The 21,205-nt window shown below is 35.5% G+C and overlaps 2 protein-coding genes across 2 annotated transcripts; one reads left to right on the top strand and one right to left on the bottom strand.

Annotated features, from left to right (window-relative positions):
- The first annotated feature begins 1,259 nt into the window (after positions 1-1,259).
- p4ha3 (prolyl 4-hydroxylase, alpha polypeptide III) lies at positions 1,260-13,113 on the top strand. The gene is made up of 13 exons (XM_055196080.2): positions 1,260-1,573; positions 1,911-2,050; positions 2,188-2,411; positions 3,346-3,489; positions 3,578-3,629; positions 3,747-3,910; positions 5,066-5,242; positions 6,018-6,082; positions 7,719-7,878; positions 8,170-8,232; positions 8,336-8,404; positions 11,410-11,506; positions 12,322-13,113. Exons 1-13 carry the CDS (start codon positions 1,392-1,394, stop codon positions 12,390-12,392), a joined length of 1,608 nt encoding a protein of 535 aa, XP_055052055.1. The 5' UTR covers positions 1,260-1,391; the 3' UTR covers positions 12,393-13,113.
- sars2 (seryl-tRNA synthetase 2, mitochondrial) lies at positions 12,059-21,161 on the bottom strand. The gene is made up of 16 exons (XM_055196081.2): positions 20,613-21,161; positions 20,400-20,495; positions 20,112-20,141; positions 19,815-19,955; positions 18,461-18,515; positions 17,368-17,431; positions 17,191-17,296; positions 17,020-17,067; positions 16,778-16,886; positions 16,523-16,568; positions 16,355-16,442; positions 16,163-16,275; positions 15,432-15,525; positions 13,690-13,782; positions 13,429-13,494; positions 12,059-13,051 (listed from the first exon to the last, which is right to left on the bottom strand). Exons 1-16 carry the CDS (start codon positions 20,877-20,879, stop codon positions 12,926-12,928), a joined length of 1,542 nt encoding a protein of 513 aa, XP_055052056.2. The 5' UTR covers positions 20,880-21,161; the 3' UTR covers positions 12,059-12,925.
- Positions 21,162-21,205: the final 44 nt, after the last annotated feature.

Raw genomic sequence — 21,205 nt, 5'->3', positions numbered from 1 at the left:
TTGTGTTTTGGTGCTGGTTTGCTAGTGAACACCAGCTAAACCAGCATCAAACCAGCATCACCACCAGCATTAGCACCAGCTAAACCAGCATTAGCACCAGCATCCCATGCTGGTCATACCTGCATATGTTGTGTTTTGGTGCTGGTATGCTGGTGACCACCAGCTAAACCAGCATACACCAGCATAATTCCCATGCTGGTTTGATGCTGTTTTTTTCAGCAGGGTACTACTACTGATATGTCTGTTATATTAACAATAATAACGATATATTTTTATTATATACTATTTTAATGCTTGCTTACAAAACTTTTTTGTGCAGACTAAAAAATATTGGGTTGTTTTTAACCCAGGGCTGGGTCACCCCAGCTGAAAAAAAACAAAACCATTACAGAAAATTCTAATGGTTTTCATTAAAATACCAATAGGAACCATTAGCTTTTACCATTAAAACCAGTACACTGTAGTCTATTTTGGGCCATATTCCATTAGAACCAATACAATTCCCAATAAAACCAATAGAATTTCTGTGATTTTGTCTATATTGTTTTTTAGCAGGTACTATTGTACAGAACACATTGCTGGGTTAAAATTATTTAGGGTCGTGTTACCCAGCAATGTGTTCTGTCCAATAGTGACCCAGCCCTGGGTTAAAAACAACCCAGCATTTTAATAGATCATTTCAAAAGATGTAAACAACACTGGGCCAGAAGCACTTCCTGTTTCAGTTTTTTTAACATTAGATAAACGTTGAGATAAAATACAACCAACAGAATATATAGAACTGAATCAAAAAGTTAAACAAACATCTTAAAGATAATGATATGTGTGAAATAAAAAAATAACAGTCACAATCTGAAACAGAAGTGTTTCTGGACCAGTGTTGTTTAAATCTTTTGAAATGGTCTATACACACTAAAAATGGACGTCAGTGTTATTATTTTAATAACACATTTTATGTTACTTTTGTGTTGTCACTTTTATTTATTTTAACACAAAATCAACACAAAATGACACATAGGCGTAATGTTAAGTAGCATAACACAAAAAATGTGTAAAAAATGAACACTTCCTTTTTTTAGAGTGAAGATTATTTATAAATGTCAACTGAAGTAAATATTTCATGTTTGTTTATTTGGCGACGTAAAAAAGACTGAAATGATTGCTTCTCTCCATATGCGAATCTCTCTCTCTCTCTCTCTCTCTCTCTCTCTCTCTCTCTCTCTCTCTCTCTCTCTCTCTCTCTCTCTCTCTCTCTCTGAGTCAGCACACGCTGTGTGAGCAACGCTGCGCAATGGAATGAAAGCTGAGGAAAAAAACTTTTTTGACCCACAGAAAAGTAAAAAAAAAAACTTTTTTTCGCATTTCTAAGGCTTCAGCACAATGCTAACAGAATGTCTTTATATTTTAACTTCTTCGTGTTTTTTTACTTGTTCAATATATCGCACAAATCATTTGGTGAGATGTTCACATCGATGATGAGTGTAAACGAAGCGGTTTTCACAGAAAGGCAACTCATCGATCCTTTGAGAATATACATAGAGCACGAGACACAAAGACTAAATGACATTAAAAGGTAAGAAAACGATGTACTGCACTTATTATCAATATTATTTAAACTTGGATAACTTTTATAGTATTATTAATATAGTAGCCTATTCACCATGAGTCATGAAGATTTCAGTTTTTTTAAGTAGCTAAGTTTTTAAACAAACAATTAATTTGACACTTTAGATTTTGTAACTTTGGACAAAAGTGGATAAAAATTGCATTACAATGTAGATTTACAGTAAAACAATCCATAATTAACATTGGTTTGTGTACTAAATTAAATTGTAATAAGTGCATTTCTCCATCTATTTCTACATCTGCTTAAATGTATCGGGTGAAATTTGTTCTTCAACAACTTATAGGTTTTTATCAAGAGTCATGGAATTGCACAATGAACCATCAGTCATATCAAATCCTCTTGTTGCATTCAAACTGCTTAAAAGGCTTCAATCAGAATGGACGAATGTCATTCACAGCAATGAAGCTGAAGAAAACCTTCAAGGTAGCATGTTGACATTTAAACACAGACACATTAAACAAAATCTTATATCTGACATATGGTCTCAAACATTTTTTCTCTGCTGTTCTTCTGGTAAAGTCTACCACCCGTCCTTCACATCCCCCATTGTTTTGCTTTAGTCCTCAGGGAGAGCTTTAGTATGATGGAGGACAGCTTGCCAAAGCTGGAGGATCTTCAGGGGGCAGCGCAGGGACTGATGAGACTTCAGGATGTGTATGATCTTCGCGTGGACGGCCTCGTCCGAGGGCATTTCCAGCAAATCACAAATGGACGTGCTGTTGACATATACAACCCCCCTGTGTCTGATACCCTCTCTGGTGATGACTGCTTTCTTGTTGGAAAGGTGGGACACATGTACACAATTGTGTTAAAAATACATTACATGTCTGCAAAGAAAACTTTGTGAACTTCATGCTTTCTTTGTGCAATATAAGCTCAAAGCATCAAGAAGACGTGTAATATTCACCCACTCCTCTATTTTATAATTTGTTGGAAATATCATGGAAAAGCTTCAGGCATTATTGCTCTGATTTAAATTCCATACTGCTCAATATGCTTGCTTGCTTGGTGATCTCACTTATGTGGTGAATGACTGGACTAATGACTACCAAATGACTCGAATTCCTACTTTATACAGAAAGAAGAGTTGTGTTTTTCTTGTCTTTATCATCGCTTCTTTTAATAAGCACCATCTGTTCTCCTGACCACCATCCTACAGCTATCAAGTAAACTAATGCCTGCTTATTCACTATGAAATAACAGTCATTAAATATTTTTACAAAAACGTTCATACTTTATGTAAAATCAGCTCCCAGTGTAAGACATGTGGAATGTAACATCTATTTTTCCTATTATTTTCATTGGCAGTGTATTGTAAAAAGTAAAAACGCTATTGTAACTTTAAAGATCGTTTTTTATCCGCTCAAACCCTTTTTTATGAATTTGTTGGTTACCACAGATATAATCAGTTTAATACTTCATATTCAATACTATTTTTGACTTAAATAACCCCACTACATGAAGAATGTGAATAACCCAATTTTTAGGTTAACAAAAATTATGACTATTTAAAAATCAAGTAACTTTTATCCAAAGCAACTTAAAGTGCATTGCAACCCCTGACCTTTTGCGCTGTCAACGCAATGCCCGGCCAACTAAGCTACGGGAACACTTTAATTGTAGTCTGTCAGGGTGATATAGTACACAGATATTTCATGCCTTTTCTGTTATAGGTCTATGTGGTTTTTGGTTGACTCATGTCATTAAAACCTTTGTAGGTGGCATATGATTTGAAGGATTTCTACCATTCCGTGCAGTGGTTTGAAGAGGCAGTTCGGCTCTTTCGAGAAACTGAGTGGAGTCCAGAAAACGAGGGCACACTTGTAGATGCCCTTGACCATTTAGCCTTCTCCCATTTTAAGGTAGTTATATATTTATAGTCTTTCTTTATATATTAATGCAATTTAATTGACCATTTCCGGCTGACTTTTCAATGTAATTTTGTTTCAGACAGGAAACATATCAACTGCCCTCAGTTTATCTCAGGAACTATTGCTTCATGGTAAACCAACAGCGATGATCGTCATAGATTATTAATCATATCTATTACAAAACACATTGAAGAGTGTAGTTGATGAATTTGTAGTTGACCCAAATCAATTTAATTTTTGTCCTTAAGATCCAGTAAACAGAAGGATACTTTTAAATGTGGAAAAGTATGAGAAGCTTCTTGTTGAAAGTCCACCAGTTCCTGGCCAAGGCTTGGCTTTAAAGAGACCGGATACGACCTACCTCACAACCAGGAATGTCTATGAGAAGATCTGCAAAACAAAAGGTTCTCAGGTGCTATAACACATCAGACACGTTATCCGATGTAGTATTTCAACACTGTAAAAAATGCAGCATAAAGTTAAAACAACTTGGTTTTGCAAGTCAATTCAACCTACTATTTTAAGTTTTGACCTGTAAGTTGACATAACTTATAAAAACAAGTTGAAACTGTTTAACTTTATTTGTTAAGTTTAAGTATATAAAATTATATGTTGATTTGATATAATTTTTTTTACAGTGAACGCAATCTCATGGCAATTTGTATGCATTTTACGAGGTGGTGAATTCGTATACATTTGTACGAAAACATATGTAAATTTTTGTACAATTTGCTTTCGCCCCATAATCTTTGAGGTTAGAGGTGGGGTTTCATTATTGTTTTTTATAATAATCATATGTTTTGTTTGATACGCTTTGTCTCACACAAATTAGCCAACCCTTAAAATTTGTACGTATACCTTTGAGATCAGGCTGAATGTTTATCATAGGCTGTATATTAATAACTAACATATTAAATATGGCTTTATATGTTTAACAAATATACACTGTAAAAAATAATACACTGTATTTATTTAAAAATATAGTGCATAATTTTTGCATCCACTTTTTTTAAGTAAGTTCAAATTCCATGTAATACTTACTTTAAAAAAAATGGATGCAAAAATTATGCACTATATTTTTAAGTAAATTCAGCCTTTTTTCAGTTTAGTTTATATAAAAGGCAATTATTTAGATAATGTTGCTCAAAACTAATATAAATTGTAAATAAGAGTCCTTCACCAATTAAAATGGCCTTTCTAATTAAATTATTTGAATAAATCGGTATAAAAAAGCAGCAGCCTGTCTTGATATAATATACATTAAAGTAACCACATATCGCCACGAACAAAGAGGCTTTAAGCATTTAATGCATTTGTTAAATGATTCTCATTGCTAAATAATTAATGATAAAGTACTGAAGAAGTTTAAAGAGTTTCAGACCAGTTCAACCAAGCTTCACCGAATAGCGATGTCAGGTGGTTGGCCAGTATTGTGCGAATGTATTTCAGCATAACCTTTATGGGATTTACTTGCACAGAGAAACTATAAAAAAGCAACAATGGAAAACATGAAAGGGGAGGGGTTTTGCTGTAAAAATGACTGATGCCAATGAACTTTCATTTGCAGCCAAAGCATTTTGAGAACCCTGCTTTATTTTGTGACTATTTCACCAATGGCAACCCTGGTCTGTTTCTACAACCAATGAAGCGAGAGCTGATCAGTCATCAGCCCTATGTTGTGCTCTTTCATGGTTTCGTCACCAATGTGGAGGCTAAAAGCATCAGAGACTATGCAGTGCCAGGGGTGAGTGTACACTTTTCAATAAGCCTACATCTTTGAAAATGTAATGATACATCACTAATGATACAGTACGAACCCATTCTGTTATGTACAAGGAGGAGTGAGTGACCAGAACTCACCTTTTCTTTTTTTTTACTGAAAATTAGATGTCATGTGGATGTTGGATGTTTGAGACGTGGCAGAAAGATTGTTATTATTAAAAGCTCTAGTTTGGCGAAGGTTGTTGGCAAAAGTTTCTTTTCATTTTAGTTTATTTTGTTGAATAAGACATATTCTAAAATCTCATCTTACTTCTATACCTCATGGAAAATATGCTTGCCAGTTGCCAGCAGGCCGTGACATGGAGAAACCCTTATGAAGTCTGTGGGGAGACACTGAATATTGTATATTAGCCTTAACTTCTTTCCAGATAACTTGCGCCAGCTGCTGACAGAGTTGGAGGGACAAGATGGAGAGCACATTATGTGAATACGTCATGCGGTTGGGATCAACTGTGCTCACACCCAGAGTTTGTGTGTGGGCAGCGTGAACATTATATCATATGTTTCCGTGATTGCATTTTTCCTGTAGGAATAAAAGTCTTTGTCCTTGCCAGGCTAGTGGTTTTTGTTTATTATGTTCTTTCTAGTGAGATTTCCATATAAAGTAAAAATTCACTTTATGTAAAGCTATTTTTAACCTTTTTTTATCTTGCTGTCTCTCCCGGCACACAGTTTTACAGTGAGTTGGGTATAGTGTAAATTCAAGATTTCAATGCTTTTGTCCATGTCTCCCTCAGCTCAGAAGATCTGTGGTAGCGTCTGGAGTAAATCAGTCCACTGCAGACTATCGCATCAGCAAGAGGTACAAATCATTTTATTTAAGATGCCAAAAACAAAAAAAATTCTTTTAGTCTATATGCACTTTTCTCTAAAATGCCGTAAAAAATTAAGTGATGTGAATTAAGATAAATCAGTGCACTCTTAAAATGGCTGGGTTATTTTTAACCCATGTTGGGTAAATATTGGACAAATACATGCTGGGTTTAATGTTGGGTTGTTGTTATGAAACAATAGGTGATAATAACCTAGCAGTTAGGTAAAACAACCCAGCATTGGGTCAATTTTAACCCAGCGGTGTGTTCTGTTAAATATTTACCAAAAAAAGAACCCAGTCATTTTTATAGTGTGATTTTAACTGAAGTAAATTTATATGAAGTTCAGTGCACTTAAGCCCAAGTTGATTTAACTTGAAATTATTTGTTATATCAATTGCTTTGCCCAACCTTATTCACTTTTTAAATCTTTTTACTTTGGTGTTCACCAATAAGAGCTCAGAATAGATGTACATTCTTTCATTATTGTTTAAAATGCATCTTAAGAAGTTGCTTGATAAAATGACAAGATATGGTTTTGCAAATTCTAGACAAAGGGTGACCACTGAATATGATCAAATAGTTTTTATTCATTTTGGATGCTTTTAGTCAAAGCATTATTCCCAAAGTTTCATTTCAAAACTTTCTAAAAGCAGAGTATATTTGATCATGTCTGTGAAATCAAGGCAAGATCTGATAATCTATAGCAGGGGTTTTCAAACTGTGGATCTGGACCCATTTGTGGGTCACACAGTGGGATAAGGTGGGTCACGCAAAGTCCCTTGACTGTAGCGGTGAATGACACAAAAACAGTTTAGTCCAACCAACAATAATGATTTTGATATGATATACCATAAGGTATTTTGATATTGCAATTAAACGTACGTTTTATTAATAAAATCTAGTCAATTTACTGAACAGATTATTCATTCAATTTACTCAATTTTTTAAGGTAAGTGGTTACAATCTATTTATTTAAGCTACATTTAAACAAATGTTTTTGGTTTTGTTTTTCAAATTTTTTTGTTTAAATGTAGCTAAAATAAATTGATTGCGACCACTTACCTTAAAAATGGAGGAAATTGAATGCATTTTTTTCAGTGTATTAAAGAGAAAATAGTTATATTAACATTTTTAAAAAATGTGTGTTGGGGGTCACCGGATAGATTTTACTTACTTTAGTGGATCGCAGATTCAAACGTTTGGGAACCCCTGATCTATAGGAGCATCAAAGTGGATTTCAATTTTTGAAAAGATCTTAGTCGGTCAATATTAACCTCCTACGTGGACATACATTTTTTGATGTTTGCACCATAATACTTAATTCTGTGTAACTGGAACCTGTTGTACACTGCTTTATGTTCCAAGAAAAATATTTGGTTATTATATTTATTGGTTCTTCCTAACCCCAAAATAGCTGGAAGAAATCTGAAATAAAGACAAACCAAAGCTCGGGTCTTAGGAGGTTAAAGATATCAGTTATAATATTACAAAATGTTCTTTATATTATCTAAAAAACAGACTGGGTCACATATATTTATAACTTATATTTATGTACTATAAATGTCTCTATGTCTGAAGTCATTTAGTTGTGAAACAACAGATCACTTTGTTGTAATCTTTTAGCGCATGGGTTAAAGACTCAACTCATTCAGTCGTGGGCAAATTGGATCATCGCATCACTATGGTCACCGGATTGGATGTTCAGCCTCCATATGCCGAATATCTGCAAGTGGTTAATTATGGCATTGGTGGACATTATGAACCTCACTTTGATCACGCCACAGTAAGTAAACCCAACCGCACCGTAAAACTTAAATGTAGTTCGTGATGTCAGATTCTTATAGTTATGCCTTTAACTACATATGGGATGAGAAGCTCTTTTAAACAGTTTTTGCTTTAAATATAGTGGTAACACTGGTGAAACCAAGGTCTCCTAACCAGAGGCCTTATTGGATTTTCCTTTACTCTGAATTTTTCATTATATTGTGTATTATAAAATGCAGACACGACAAGAACAATATACAGTAACTTATGTGATGTTTTACAACCATTTTTTTCATTTTGTAACCAACAGTCTGACTCCAGTCCATTGTACAGACTTAAAACAGGAAATCGAGTGGCGACGTTCATGATATATGTAAGTAAATAATTGTTTATCAGAATGTGGGTTTGGACATTTATATAGCAATAACAATGATTCACTGAGTGATTCCTATCATGTTGATTTTCATCTTCTTCAGCTAAGCTCTGTGGAAGCAGGAGGGTGCACGGCTTTTATTTACGCCAACTTCAGCGTTCCTGTTGTGGAGGTAGCATACCGCAGATTATTTTCACAGTCAGATTAACTCAAGACAGAACACATCTATAAACTTCACTCTACACTGCTTTTAAAACTGCAGTGTGCTCTGCAAAGTGATAACAGATGAGGTCAGGCATTTCATGGTGTCCTGTTACATCAGAGGGTTTTGGGGATTAAGTGTTGTTTTAATAAAATGAACTGTCAGTGGATGGTTCAGTTCTGCACTTTCGTTCACCTTTAGGGAAAATAAGTGAATATGTAGAGGAATATATAGTCATAGAAATGTTTAGATAAATCATATTCAAAAACAAGATGTTTTCCAGTGAAAGAAAATTTGTAGTATTTATTATTCTGTAGTAATTTACAGTTAAGTAAGGACTTACAATAATCATATCGGGGCGGTTTCCCAAACCGGGTTTAGATTAATTCCGGACTATGCTTTAGAGATATTAGGACATTTAAGTAGACCTTACAAAAGATATGTCAGTGCAAGGTGATTTTAAATTATGGCAGATCAAACCTGCATTTTAGTTTAGGACTAGGATAAGACCTGTCCAGGAAACCGCCCCTTAAAGGGACACTAAACTTGCTCATTTTCCAGCTCTCCTAGAGTTAAGCATTTGATTTTTGCCGTTTTGGAGTCCGTTCAGCTGATCTCCGAGTCTGGCGCTAGCACTTTTGGCGTGGCTTGGCGTGGTCCATTGAATTTGGTTGGACCATTGGCATTGTGCTCAAAAATGACCAAAAAGTTTCGATATTTTTCCTATTTAAAATTTGACTCTTCTGTAGTTACATCATGTACTAAGAACGACGGAAAATTAAAAGTTGTGATTTTCTAGGCAGATATGGCTAGGAACTATACTCTCATTCTGGCGTTATAATCAAGGACTTTGCTGCCGTAACATGGCTGCGGGAGGCGCAATGATGTACGCAGCGCCTGAGGGTAGTCCCCTGCTATTGAAAGTTACTAAGGGGACTATTTTCGGGCGCTATGTGATATCATTGCACCTGCTGCACCCATGGTACGGCAGCAAAGTCCAGCAACTTTTAATTTTCTGTTGATCTTAGTACACAACATAACTTCAAAAGAGTGAAGTTTTAAATAGGAAGAGCGTTGTGGCTCTTTGGTTATTTTTGAGCGTGATGCTAGTGGTCTGATCGGATTCGGTGGATTGTGCTGGGCTATGCTGGGGGTGGTACCGCCAGACCTGGGGCCTCATTTATCAACATCGCATAGAAAATGTTCTATATTTTTACCTACGAATGAAATTTAGAATGTGCCTAAGTACAAAAAAATCTGGATTTATCAAACGTGCGCACGTGGTTCGTACGCACATCAGTAAGTAATCCTTGATGATAAATCCCACTTGTGCTGCGTTCCAGAGCCCATCCAGACCGGTGGGATGTAGGACTTATCCTACCTCCCACTAGGAAAAGTGCACTGGAATGCCTGTCGAAGTGGAACCTCCTACCGGCGAACTCAGGGGAGTTCGACCTACCCCGACTTCAGAAAAATAAGTCGGAGGACAATGGCGGCGCCCATAGATCGCGTCGCCGTGAGAGGAAATCTTCAAGGAATAGACTATAAATTGTACTTCTCTGCTTGTATGGTTGTTTTAGACACTGTAATTTTATAACAACTTGTTTTTTTTATATTATGCCGTGAAATTATGTCGTTATTATCTGTTATCATGAAAATACGGTAAAAATATACCAAGTTATTTAGCGACATGCAGCGCTTTTATATAATGGCTCCAGAACACTTTGTAAAGATGTTTAACTTGTTGTTTTACTGTAGTGTGAACTGCACAGTTCGGACCGACGTTTAAAAGTTATGTAGTCTGTACGAGCCTTAAGAAGACCGGTCGGTCGTCCATGTTTTCTGTTTACGTTCCACTTCAAATGTCTGGAACGCTTTGAAGTAGGAGCTAGGACACTTCAAGAAGGATGAGTCCCACGTCCCACTGGTTTGAATGGGCTCTGGAACGCATAGTCATTTGCATTCCGAAACGCCTCCAATGAACCATATATGGTGACAACACCTCCCGTTATATGTCACGTGGTTGTGCTTTTTCCCTCGTCGCAATAATGACAAAGAGAGCGTAAAAGAGGAATTTTACAGACACCGAAATTGAGGTACTGGTGGATGAGCCTGAGGTTAAATCCTAATAACACATCCTATTTGGTTTACTTAGTGCGGGAGGAATGACTAACAAAAAAAAAAAATCTACATGGGAACATGTTACCAGTGAGTTTAATTCCATTGAATATGAGGAGAGAACACTTCCAGAAATAAAAGTGGTTTGACATTAAATCAGCAAAAAAAAAAAACGCGTCACAGCACACCGACGTGAAACAAGTGCAACTGGAGGAGGACAGACAACTTTCCACCTTGGACAGCAGCATATATAACCAGCATCATTGGCGCGATCTTTGAAAACGCGCTACAGGCGGAATGGATTATTTGCTAAGTGTTCCAATAACGCAAGATAAGCCATTGCACTGTGTCAAGCATTTGTCGCAGACTTCATTTATACAAAACGCACGTAGAGCTTTCACAGATACAGATCACAAATAAATCATTATACTTATTTGCTGTTACCATACTGACATTAATCATTTTTAACACCTGCTTGTGGATAAAAAATAGACACTTTTTTACTCACTGGAACAGGGTCCTATTTAGTATCCCTATTCTACCACTAGATGCTCTGCGTATGCATACTCAGAGGTGTGCGTATATTTACACACATTTCTACGTATAAGTGCAATTTGATAAATTCCACACTTTGCGTAAAACTGTTCCTACGCACACTTTACGCACACTTCTGTGCGTACGCACGTTTGATAAATGAGGCCCCTGGAGATCAGCTGAATGGATTCCAAAAGAGTAAAAATCAAATGTTTGACTCTAAGGGAAGTGAGCATGTTTTCAAGGAAAGTGGAGCGTCCCTTTAATATAAAAAGTTAAACCAGAGTGTATTTGTCAGTACACTTTTTGTTTCTTTATTGCAGAATGGTGCGCTGTTCTGGTGGAATCTTCATAGAAATGGTCAAGGAGATGGTGATACTCTTCATGCTGGTTGCCCAGTTATTGCTGGTGATAAATGGGGTATAACGATGACTTGCATGATGTTGTATCCAAATTTTCCAAGAAAAAGTATTTGGTAACATTTTACAGTAAGGTTGTATTTGTTACAGTAATTTAATGCATTACAGTTTTTCTCAGTCGCATTTCAATCATTATTAAAATGAGCAAAATAACGCATGCATTTTTCACAACAATTTGTACAAATTGCACAACATCACGGATTTCCTGCGAAAGCGTGTAGCTTCTAAATCCTTAGTTCATCTCTCAAAAGAATTTTTTTATTGTCAGTAAAAAACATCTTTACATCTTGCACCTATAAAAGGCAGCCCACGAGTGTGCATGGTTTTAGTACCGACAGCAGACACGCCCAAGTGCTTGAGAACAGAAAATGCTGCCGTTGTCCAAGATTTTGATCAATTATTTACTTGCTGTTTTCATCCATCATTCAAATTTGGTTGGGTGATTAATAACACATTTTTCTCACATTTAATACCCGACTTTACACAGACTTTAAATGAAAATTCAGCCTTTATTATTCAAGGAACTTTGACAAAGACAGCTGGGAAGGCAAAATAAGAGCTTTAGATTATCATTTATATAAATTATCATATACATAAATTTCTCAATTATATACTGTAACGTTTCAGCATGGCCTGCTGAATATTTCTCAGATGTTAACATTTCACAACTCATTCTCGCTCCAAATATCAGTAAGAGTCAAGATGTCGTAGATCAAAAATATGGGAGGCAGATGGTCTGGCAAATAGAAATTGTTGTGTAATCCTTAGCTGTGATATTGTAAGCATTTCACACAAACATCTCGCCCTTGTTCTCAGTTGCCAACAAGTGGGTCCATGAGTACGGGCAGGAGTTCAGACGACGCTGCAGCATCAATCCTGATGAGTGAAGACAGCAACTGAAGGGTTGAGGATCACATGGACTTTATGGAGGCAATGCTTGTAAAGAAGCAACCGAGGCCCGATGAGACTGAGAGGATGAGAAGACAGGATAAGAAGGAAGCGTATTAATCCAGCTTTGGAAAGAGAGACACATGGAGGTCTGGAGTGGCCTGAACTGCCATAGCAGTTGTTTGAGTGCATACGTCTCACAATGTCATTTGTCACAAGAAGATGAGACGATCTATTCTTTATCTTCTTCAGGTGCTTGGATGAACAACAACATGTTTGACAAATATGGAAAATACAGATTTTACATACACTTGACAAAAATTGGTTAGTTTCAACCCAAAATGCTGGGTTGTTTGAACCCATTGTTGGGTCAAAGATAAATATTTTGAGGGTTAATTTTAACCCAGCTGCCTGGTTAGTCCCGTTTTGACCCAATGCTGGGTTGAAAATAACCAAGCATTTTTTTAAAGTGTACTATTCTTCAACATACAGCAAAAAACTACTTTATTGAAGTCTGGTATTCTATGAAGAGTTATTTTGAGGTTTGACGCTTCGGCTGGTTGGGTCCAATATATTTAATAGGAGTGTATGTAGGTTTCTCAATCACTTCCAATCCGAGGTAGTGCTGTAAGACATCAGGAACACGAACCGTCCCTTCCTAAAGGAAACAAAATCATTATGCATGACAAAAAGCCAGGCGTTGCAAAAGTTTCTACAAAACAGTTTCTACAAAATGTTTTGAATAGTGCAGCTTTCAAAAGTGAGCTTTAACTAAGGTTTTTTTGGTTTTTAAAATCCCATCTATATTACATACTACAGCACGGTTATAAGTATTTTGTAAGTGATAAAGTGGCAATTTTTTTTTCTAAAACAAAACCTCATATAAATTGTAAATTGTGCACTTCATAGTAGAATGAATCTTAAGTGATTTACACAAAAACATTTTTGGGATTTTTCTTGCTTGTAAGAACAAAACCTTAAAGGGTGCCTGTGTTATATTTAAACAACAATTTGATGTTCTTGTTTAAATTCTACCTTGGTCTGATGTGTCTCCAATATGGCAATGATGGTACGCGGAATAGCACAAGCTGTTGCATTTACCTAAAACAGGAAAAATGTGTTATAATACTGATGAAGTGTTTAATACTGCTGCAGGCATTTTTGTACATCCTGTTCTCTTTGTTACTATTAAACATTATAGGTTCTCCGAGTCCTTGGTTCTGTACCAACTGAAATCATTTCTCAAATGTTTATAACACACTTACTGCTCAATAAGCGTTATAACTAGCCACTCACTGTATGTGCATACTTAAGGTGTCCATCATTTGCCTCATAGAGAATATTAAGGCGTCGACTCTGGTAGTCTGTGCAGTTTGATGCACTGGAAATCTAATAAAAAAGACTTAGTAAGTTGACATGCAACACAAATGCAGAGGTTATCCCCAATTAAGCAACATTTTAATATGTAAGATTTTTGTAATAAAATCCCTTGCAATGTTATATACAGTATTTCATGCAGTTGTGTACTTGCATTATCCCAAAAGTTCCCAAGGATTTGTAAATTCCTATTTTTAATTATGACTCTCTCTCTCTCTCTCTTTGTCATTGTCACCCATCAATGAAATAATATAAGAGCTAACTTTGGTTTTTGCTTGTAGAAAGTATGAGATAAACTCTGGATGGCGAAAACACCCATTGTTTCACTCTCTTTCATAACGTCTACAAGCAAAATGTGACCTCTAGTGGTGAAATCCTAGCTAAATTAAGATGTTCAAGCATTACTTTTATAAACAAGACAAATCAATGCCACTGGCATATTTTAAAATCTGTCAGTGCAATTTAAACCTTTTAGTCTAGGACTAGCCTTAAGCATTGTCTGTGAAACCGGAGGATTATGCTTTTAATTTAATTTAAATAGCAAATCATGTAAAACAATTGAAATGTCTTAAAATGTTGTAGGTGTTTGGTCCTGGGGTGCACTTGCAATAATTTCTATATGCTTTCTACACTGCTGTTCATGGTATTATTGCAAATTCCTTATGGGGGTGGTTTCCTGGAAAAGGATTAGCCTAAGCCATGACTAGGCCTTAGTTTAATTATGAAATATAACTAGTTTTAACAAACATGCCTTACTAAAAACATTACTTGTGTGTATTTTGAGTCAAAACAAAGGGGCACTGATGTATTTTAATATGTCAGTACAAGTTGTTTTCAGTTTGGGCAGCTCTTACATTTATTTTAGTCTAGGACTAGTCTAATCCCTGTCCAAGAAACCACCCCTATGTAATGTCAAACTATACTGTAATGTCAAATATAATGTTTTCTAAGGGCCATTTTTATGTAAGATGGAAAGGCATGTCTAGTTTAATATGATGGTTTTTATTTTTATTGAGTACATGTTCAATAGTCAAATCTACAAGGCAGTGCTCGAATTGAATCAAGTCTTATGGGGGGTCCCTACCATGACATAGCAGCAAACCCAAAGTGGCAACACATTAGTATATGATTTATGTAATAATTCCCAAAATATTTTTGTATAAAGGCTGGAAACCAATTTATTAATCATTTTAAAATATAAAGTTTGACTAGAGAGGATGTTAATGTGACCAATAAGTGGTGTTTAAGTTGAGAGCAGGATAGCCTACATTAGGTGGGGCAAGTTGCTTTCTTTATTAGTCACTTAGTAGACTATTCATTTAACCATTTTACTCACCTGCTTCATTCAGTAAAACAGCTGTTTAAATTATTATCGCTATATATTTAATAATAGGGATAGTTCACCCAAAAATATTTTGAGGAATGTTTGTAACCAAACCAAATTAGAAGCCCCATTGACTTCCATAGTATTCTTTTTCCTACAATGGAAGTCAATGGGAATTCTGATCAGTTTGGTTTTATCAGAACAAAGAAATTAATACAGGTTAGTTCCAACATCAGGGCCAGTAAATGACAGAATTTTAATTTTTGGGTGAACTATCCCTTTAAATAGCGCTGTTTTTTTATGTATATTACACTGATTCTTAAAACATATTTCCAACCTCTCCGAAGCTGCCGCGGCCTGGCATCCATGCTTCAATATCATACTTCCTGTAAGCAGGACGCCCAAGTTCTTGAGTTGGCATATCCAAGACTCTATGTACAAAAAGTATATGTTTGTTTGAGAACAGTATTGCCAAATTGATGGTTGTCAAGATCAAACATTAAAATAAAATATGTAATGAAATGAAATCTCAGTTTTCAACAGATTTTGCAACACGCCCAAGACAATAACCCTAAATAAATCATATCAAGCATGTAATAAACAGTGCTGGGCAAAGATTAATCGCATACAAATTAAAAGTAATTTTTTGCAAAATACCATGTGTGTAATTATTATGTATATTTAAACACACACACACACACACACACACACACACACACACACACACACACACACACACACACACACACACACATATACATTTCATAATTTCTTTATTTATATATATTTAAAAAAAAACATAATATAGAATATATAAAAAATAAATAAATATATATATATATACACATATAAATGTTTCTTAAATACTTACATGAATGTGTGTGCATTTATATACACACATAATAATTACACACAAAAAACACTTGTATATTATGTTACAAAACTTTTATTTTGTATGCGATTAATACCGATTAATCTTTGCCCAGCACTAAAAAAAGACAGTCACATTACAAAAACAATTTGTTATTGATTTTACCAAATGTCTGGACACATTTAAAAGACCTGTACCTGTAATGAAGCTGAAGGGATGAGAAAATCTCCTTCTGTAATGAAACAAATTCATCCAGCAGTTGTGAACTCTCCTCTCCCGTCTCATTTGCGGTCACACCAAACATTTCAACCTGCATGAATGCAAACAATGTCAGTGTCTTTATATACAATATGAAAGCATCAGTGTTAACACCAGTGTTTTTAGATCACCTTGTTAAAATGATGAACTCTGTAGAGACCCCACGGCTCTCTGCCAGTGTCTGTTTCTGCTCGATAGCATGTGCTACTACAAACACTCCTGAAATATTAAAACAACACAAATGTTATTGTCCTCTGCACAACATGCTCAAATGCATCAACCTATCAGGTTTTTTATACTTGATGGGTAGATCCTTTAAATTGACAGCATGATCCCTGAAATAGCCTGTAGAGACAAAATCAAGGAAAACTCATTTCATTGAAAGGTATTTTAAAAAATTTGAAAAATTTGTGTTTGACTTAATCCAAGTTAAATAAACCGGATTAAACTAAATGATAAACTATCATTTGGCAGCATTATTTAAAAAAAAATTATGATCGTATGGCTATATATCATGGATTAAAAACATTACAAAAGGTTATTTCATTTCTCACCTGCTATCCCAACTTCTCCTGTACCAGCAAGATTAAGATCAGGAAAGCTGGTGGGATCCAGAGAGTACACCTGTGATTTATGAGCATGAGGTTGCATCCCACAACCCTCCTAAACAACAGATCCAAAAAGACAACTTAAAAAATCCTTACTGATCTATGTCTTCAAGTTACTCGTTTGTAGAAAAAGCATCTGCCAAAAGCATAAATATAAATGAAAGCAGTTGAAAGAAAGCAGTACTCACAAAAACCACTCCTTTTAACATATCAGGAACAACCATGGGAATAAAGCCCTGTAAAAATGATACGAACCAAGCATTAATTCAATTCTCTTTCAAGAAGACACAAAAACTGTGATTTGTTAATCTGGAGGTTTCAAACAGAATGTTAAATAGAAACATATGAAACACACCAACCCGTTTATAAAGAAGGTCTATAGCAAAATTTTGCAAGGCCAGCTGAAGTCTGGCCCCTGCCCCTCTCAGGTAGTAAGATCTGTGACCTGATACATGAGCAAGCCGTCTGGGAAAGAAGAGATGAAAATGAAAAGCAAAGAAAACGTCTTATTAAAATTTTAAATCAAATGATCTAACCTTTGCCTTATGATGTCAAGACGTTCTCCAATTTCCAGATGGCCTTTAGGTTTGAAATCAAATTCTGTGGTGTACACGCAACACCATATAGCATTAAACTCCACATACATTTTAAGACTAACAGTAAATAATAAATATGAAATATACTTGAGTCACATGGTCTTATTTGTATCTATGGCCAACAATACATTGTATTAGGTAAAGTTATCTATTTTTCTTTTATGCCAAAAATCATTAAGATATTAAGATTGTGTTCCATGAACATATTTAGTAAATTTTCAACTGTAATAAATATATCAAAACTTTATTTTTATGAGTGGATGCAGTACCTAATGACTTCATCTTGACAACTTTAAAGGCCATTTTGTCAATATTTAGATTTTTTGCACCCTCAAATTCAGTGGCATCCAGTGACTTCTCTTCCGAGGGGCGCAAATTCAAAATATGTGTTCGTTGCGTCATGTGAACCATGTGCATCATGCATCTTGTCAAAATACGTGCCTACTGCAAACACGTCGAAAGGGTTTATGATAAGAGAGACACTCACATTCCCGAAATCCTCGCAAGACACTCACTTATCACCAAACTTTGATTACACATGAGATGTGAGCGTCTCTTTTATCATAAAACACCTTTAGACACGTGCGCAGCAGGAACATTTTGACATAACACATATTTTGACATGACGAGCCACATATATGACGGGCTAAAAACATGTTGTAATGAGCTTCGCATCGTGTGCCCTTGAAAAAGAAGTCACCGGTAGCCACTGTTCAGATTCCAGATTTTCTAATAATTGTATTTCAGCCAAATATTATCCTATTCAAACAAACAAACCATACATCCATAGAAAGCTTATTTATTTAACATTTCAGATTATGTATTAATCTAAATTTCAAAATATTGACCCTTATTTCTGACCCTTATATTTATCAAAACCTGGTTTTGTGGTCTGGGGTCAAATACATAAAATCAAAAAGCAGAAAGATGAAATGTTGCGAGACAAAAAAACAATATTTTTGTAAAGGGTTCTGCTGTTACTGGATCCATTTTTTTGGTAATAAATGACACTTTATTAAAAAAATGAATTTACCTCGTCTCTGACCGACCAATTCAACTACTCTTGCATGGCTCTCATCTCCTATTGGCTACAAGAACAGAGAAAAAAACAAAAATGAGAATAAACGTTTTTCTTTTTCTACATAATTAAAAATATAAAGTAAAGAGATCACTTCAAGATAAGGTATTCTAAATGTAGGGTTGTCAGTGTCACGATTCTCCAAATCCTCGATTCGATTACATTTTCGATTCTAAGGTCACGATTCGATTTGATTCTCGATAGACAAAAATGCTATGCCATTAATATTTATATTATTATAGTTTTTACATTAACATGCACATTGCATGCTTTTCCTCGCATGGGGGTTTGTGGGCTTCACTTTATACGTGAGAGAGCTTGTAGAGAGAGGATTCCTTCTTGCACGCACATGGACTCAATGTGTGCGTCTTGGACTGGCATCTGAAATATATCCAGCATGTCATAAGCACGTGCACGCGCTCTCGCATCTGTCCGAAGTCTAAACATAAACTGAAGTAGTAATCCTTATGTATTTGTTCAGTTTTATGCATTTCATGCGAGCTGAGGCAAACTATCCCTTTTGTTTAAAATATAACCCGCTGCATTGGCGCCTCTCTCACACATGTGCAGAGAGCTGTGCTCTGTTTGTAGTCAGATCACTAGGTAGTAATACTGTTTATGATATGCATTTCAAGGAGTTGTAGCAATACATTCCCTGTGTTTAAAATATTTATATCTGAAAGCTTTTTTTCCCCCGCTTGGCACGCCGACCGGACGTGACATGGGGGCGTGGCAGCATCGACGATCCCATTTTTTAATTCGAAGTTCGAGGTTGTGACTTAATTTCGATCGATTTCGATTTAAAATCGAAATCGTGAAACCCTTATCTAAATGTACTATTTATAGGTATGTTTAAGTAAAATTATCATTTGGTTTTATTCTGTCAACTATCAACAACATTTCTGACAATTTCCTAAGAAAAATCATGTTTTTATGGGCATTTATTTAAATCAAAATGTGGGGGAAATGGTTAAAATAACAAAAAAGATGCAGTGTTTTCAGATCTTGAATACTGCTAAGAAAACAAGTTTAAATTCATTTTTCAACAGCACAATGTTTATGTGTTGTGCATGATTTTTAAATCATATGTTTCATGTGTCTTGCCCTCAGCCTTTTACATTTGCTGTTGGCGTGAATATACTGTCACTCCTAAGGAGACTGGACTAAAATACACGTAGAAATGATGATTAAAAACAAAACTGGAGTGTTCTCTTAACTTTTTCCTTTAACTTTTTATTTGGACTATTTAACATTTAGGCATTTTTCAGTAATTTCTACATATTTTATATAATGTGAAACATTATCTTACCACACTGGGATGTGTTTTGTTGGGCAGCCTTAGAGCACGACAATAATGCTCTTTCTCCAGTTCACTTTCTTGTAAATACAGCTGAGTCAGTCTCTCTCTGAGCTCTCTGCCCTCCTCTCGAAAAGTCCTGTACTCCACAAGCTGCCAGGTGTCCAGCAGAGACAATAAAACACACTTTATTTCAGTGCAGATTGCAAAGGTATAGTATAAACATTACAAACATAATTTATTTTTATTCAATTACAAAGTTTTTTTATCCATTGCAAATTCAGATTGCTCAATGAAAAAAGCACTTACACTAGACAAAGTTGACTTGTCATGTGAATCCTGTAGAAATAAGGAAATACACTAAATCAGAGTTTGACTAAGAAAAATGAAAATGTTTTGTGTTATTCCAAAAGGCTTGTGTAATCCTACATGTAGAAATACTATAGAATAGTATAGTAACTCCACTGTAGTATAGTATATATACAGCAATACAGAACTATAGTAAGATTTAACACTACAGTACTAGCTATGAATTTTACTATGGTTTAGTATATACCACAGTCTTTTATATGAGCTTATAGTTTTCAATACACTTACCACAATAGCGCGGACTTTTGCACTGATTACATCTTTTCTTTTCTCCAATTCTGATATTTCTTTTTGCACATTCTGTAATTTCTTCCATACTGTGATCTGGAAAGCAATGCAACAAACATTATTGGCAATTACAATAAACTATCACTTATTCAATTACTATAAACGCAGTGTTAATGCTTTAAGAAATAATGTAATGACATGCTTAAATCTTACTATGAGGCCGACATCAGCTGCCCGCAGATCACCTTTGCGATTCTCCACCTCTGCCATCACGGTCTCTGTATCCTCGCACACCCGGCGCATATCCAGCTCGGGTTTATGACTGTAACCTTCTCGTATGTGCTCATAAAGACTGCTCCTGACTGACCGAGAAGAGCATGGCCGACAGGACCATCGAAATATACTGTTGACATTCTGTCTTCTAGACGTGAGCAGAACGAGTGAGCAAAATCGTGTGGATGTCCTTACGGCGGACGCCATGCTGGATAAGTTGACTACGGGGGCCGATAGGATTCTTTAGCCAAAACGCGATTGTAAAACAAAAATATTCCTGTTAGTGTAACAAGCAAACGTATTATTCTGTAAATATTACTGAAATGTACAAAGTAAAATACTTTGATTTGATTTTTCAGGTGTGTTTAATTAGGGCAAGAACTAAATTCTGCAGGACAGTGGCCCTTCAGGACAGTGGATTCTCCACCTCTGCTTTAGTGACTACATTCAAAATTAATTTGGTGGCTAAAAGCCTTACACAATAAAATCGTTATTTATGCGTTATTTTTTTTAAATGTCATTCATGATTATAC

The sequence above is a fragment of the Misgurnus anguillicaudatus genome, chromosome 24, assembly GCF_027580225.2.
Source record: "Misgurnus anguillicaudatus chromosome 24, ASM2758022v2, whole genome shotgun sequence".
Taxonomy (NCBI): Eukaryota; Metazoa; Chordata; class Actinopteri; order Cypriniformes; family Cobitidae; genus Misgurnus; species Misgurnus anguillicaudatus.
Note: the sequence above shows the minus strand (reverse complement) of the source record. Positions and strands in the feature narration are given on the sequence as shown.

What these genes read in the sequence shown, in the direction of transcription:
- sars2 (XM_055196081.2), bottom strand. Translation starts at nt 20,879, where the DNA reads ATGGCGTCCGCCGTAAGGACATCCACACGATTTTGCTCACTCGTTCTG. An exon ending in ACAAAACACATCCCAGTGTG is followed by an intron (nt 18,516 to 19,814) that starts GTAAGATAATGT and finishes CTGTTCTTGTAG; the next exon opens with CCAATAGGAGATGAGAGCCA. An exon ending in TCCCTTCAGCTTCATTACAG is followed by an intron (nt 15,526 to 16,162) that starts GTACAGGTCTTT and finishes TTTTGTACATAG; the next exon opens with AGTCTTGGATATGCCAACTC.
- p4ha3 (XM_055196080.2), top strand. Translation starts at nt 1,392, where the DNA reads ATGTCTTTATATTTTAACTTCTTCGTGTTTTTTTACTTGTTCAATATA. An exon ending in AGCTGAAGAAAACCTTCAAG is followed by an intron (nt 2,051 to 2,187) that starts GTAGCATGTTGA and finishes GTTTTGCTTTAG; the next exon opens with TCCTCAGGGAGAGCTTTAGT. An exon ending in CTCACTTTGATCACGCCACA is followed by an intron (nt 7,879 to 8,169) that starts GTAAGTAAACCC and finishes TGTAACCAACAG; the next exon opens with TCTGACTCCAGTCCATTGTA.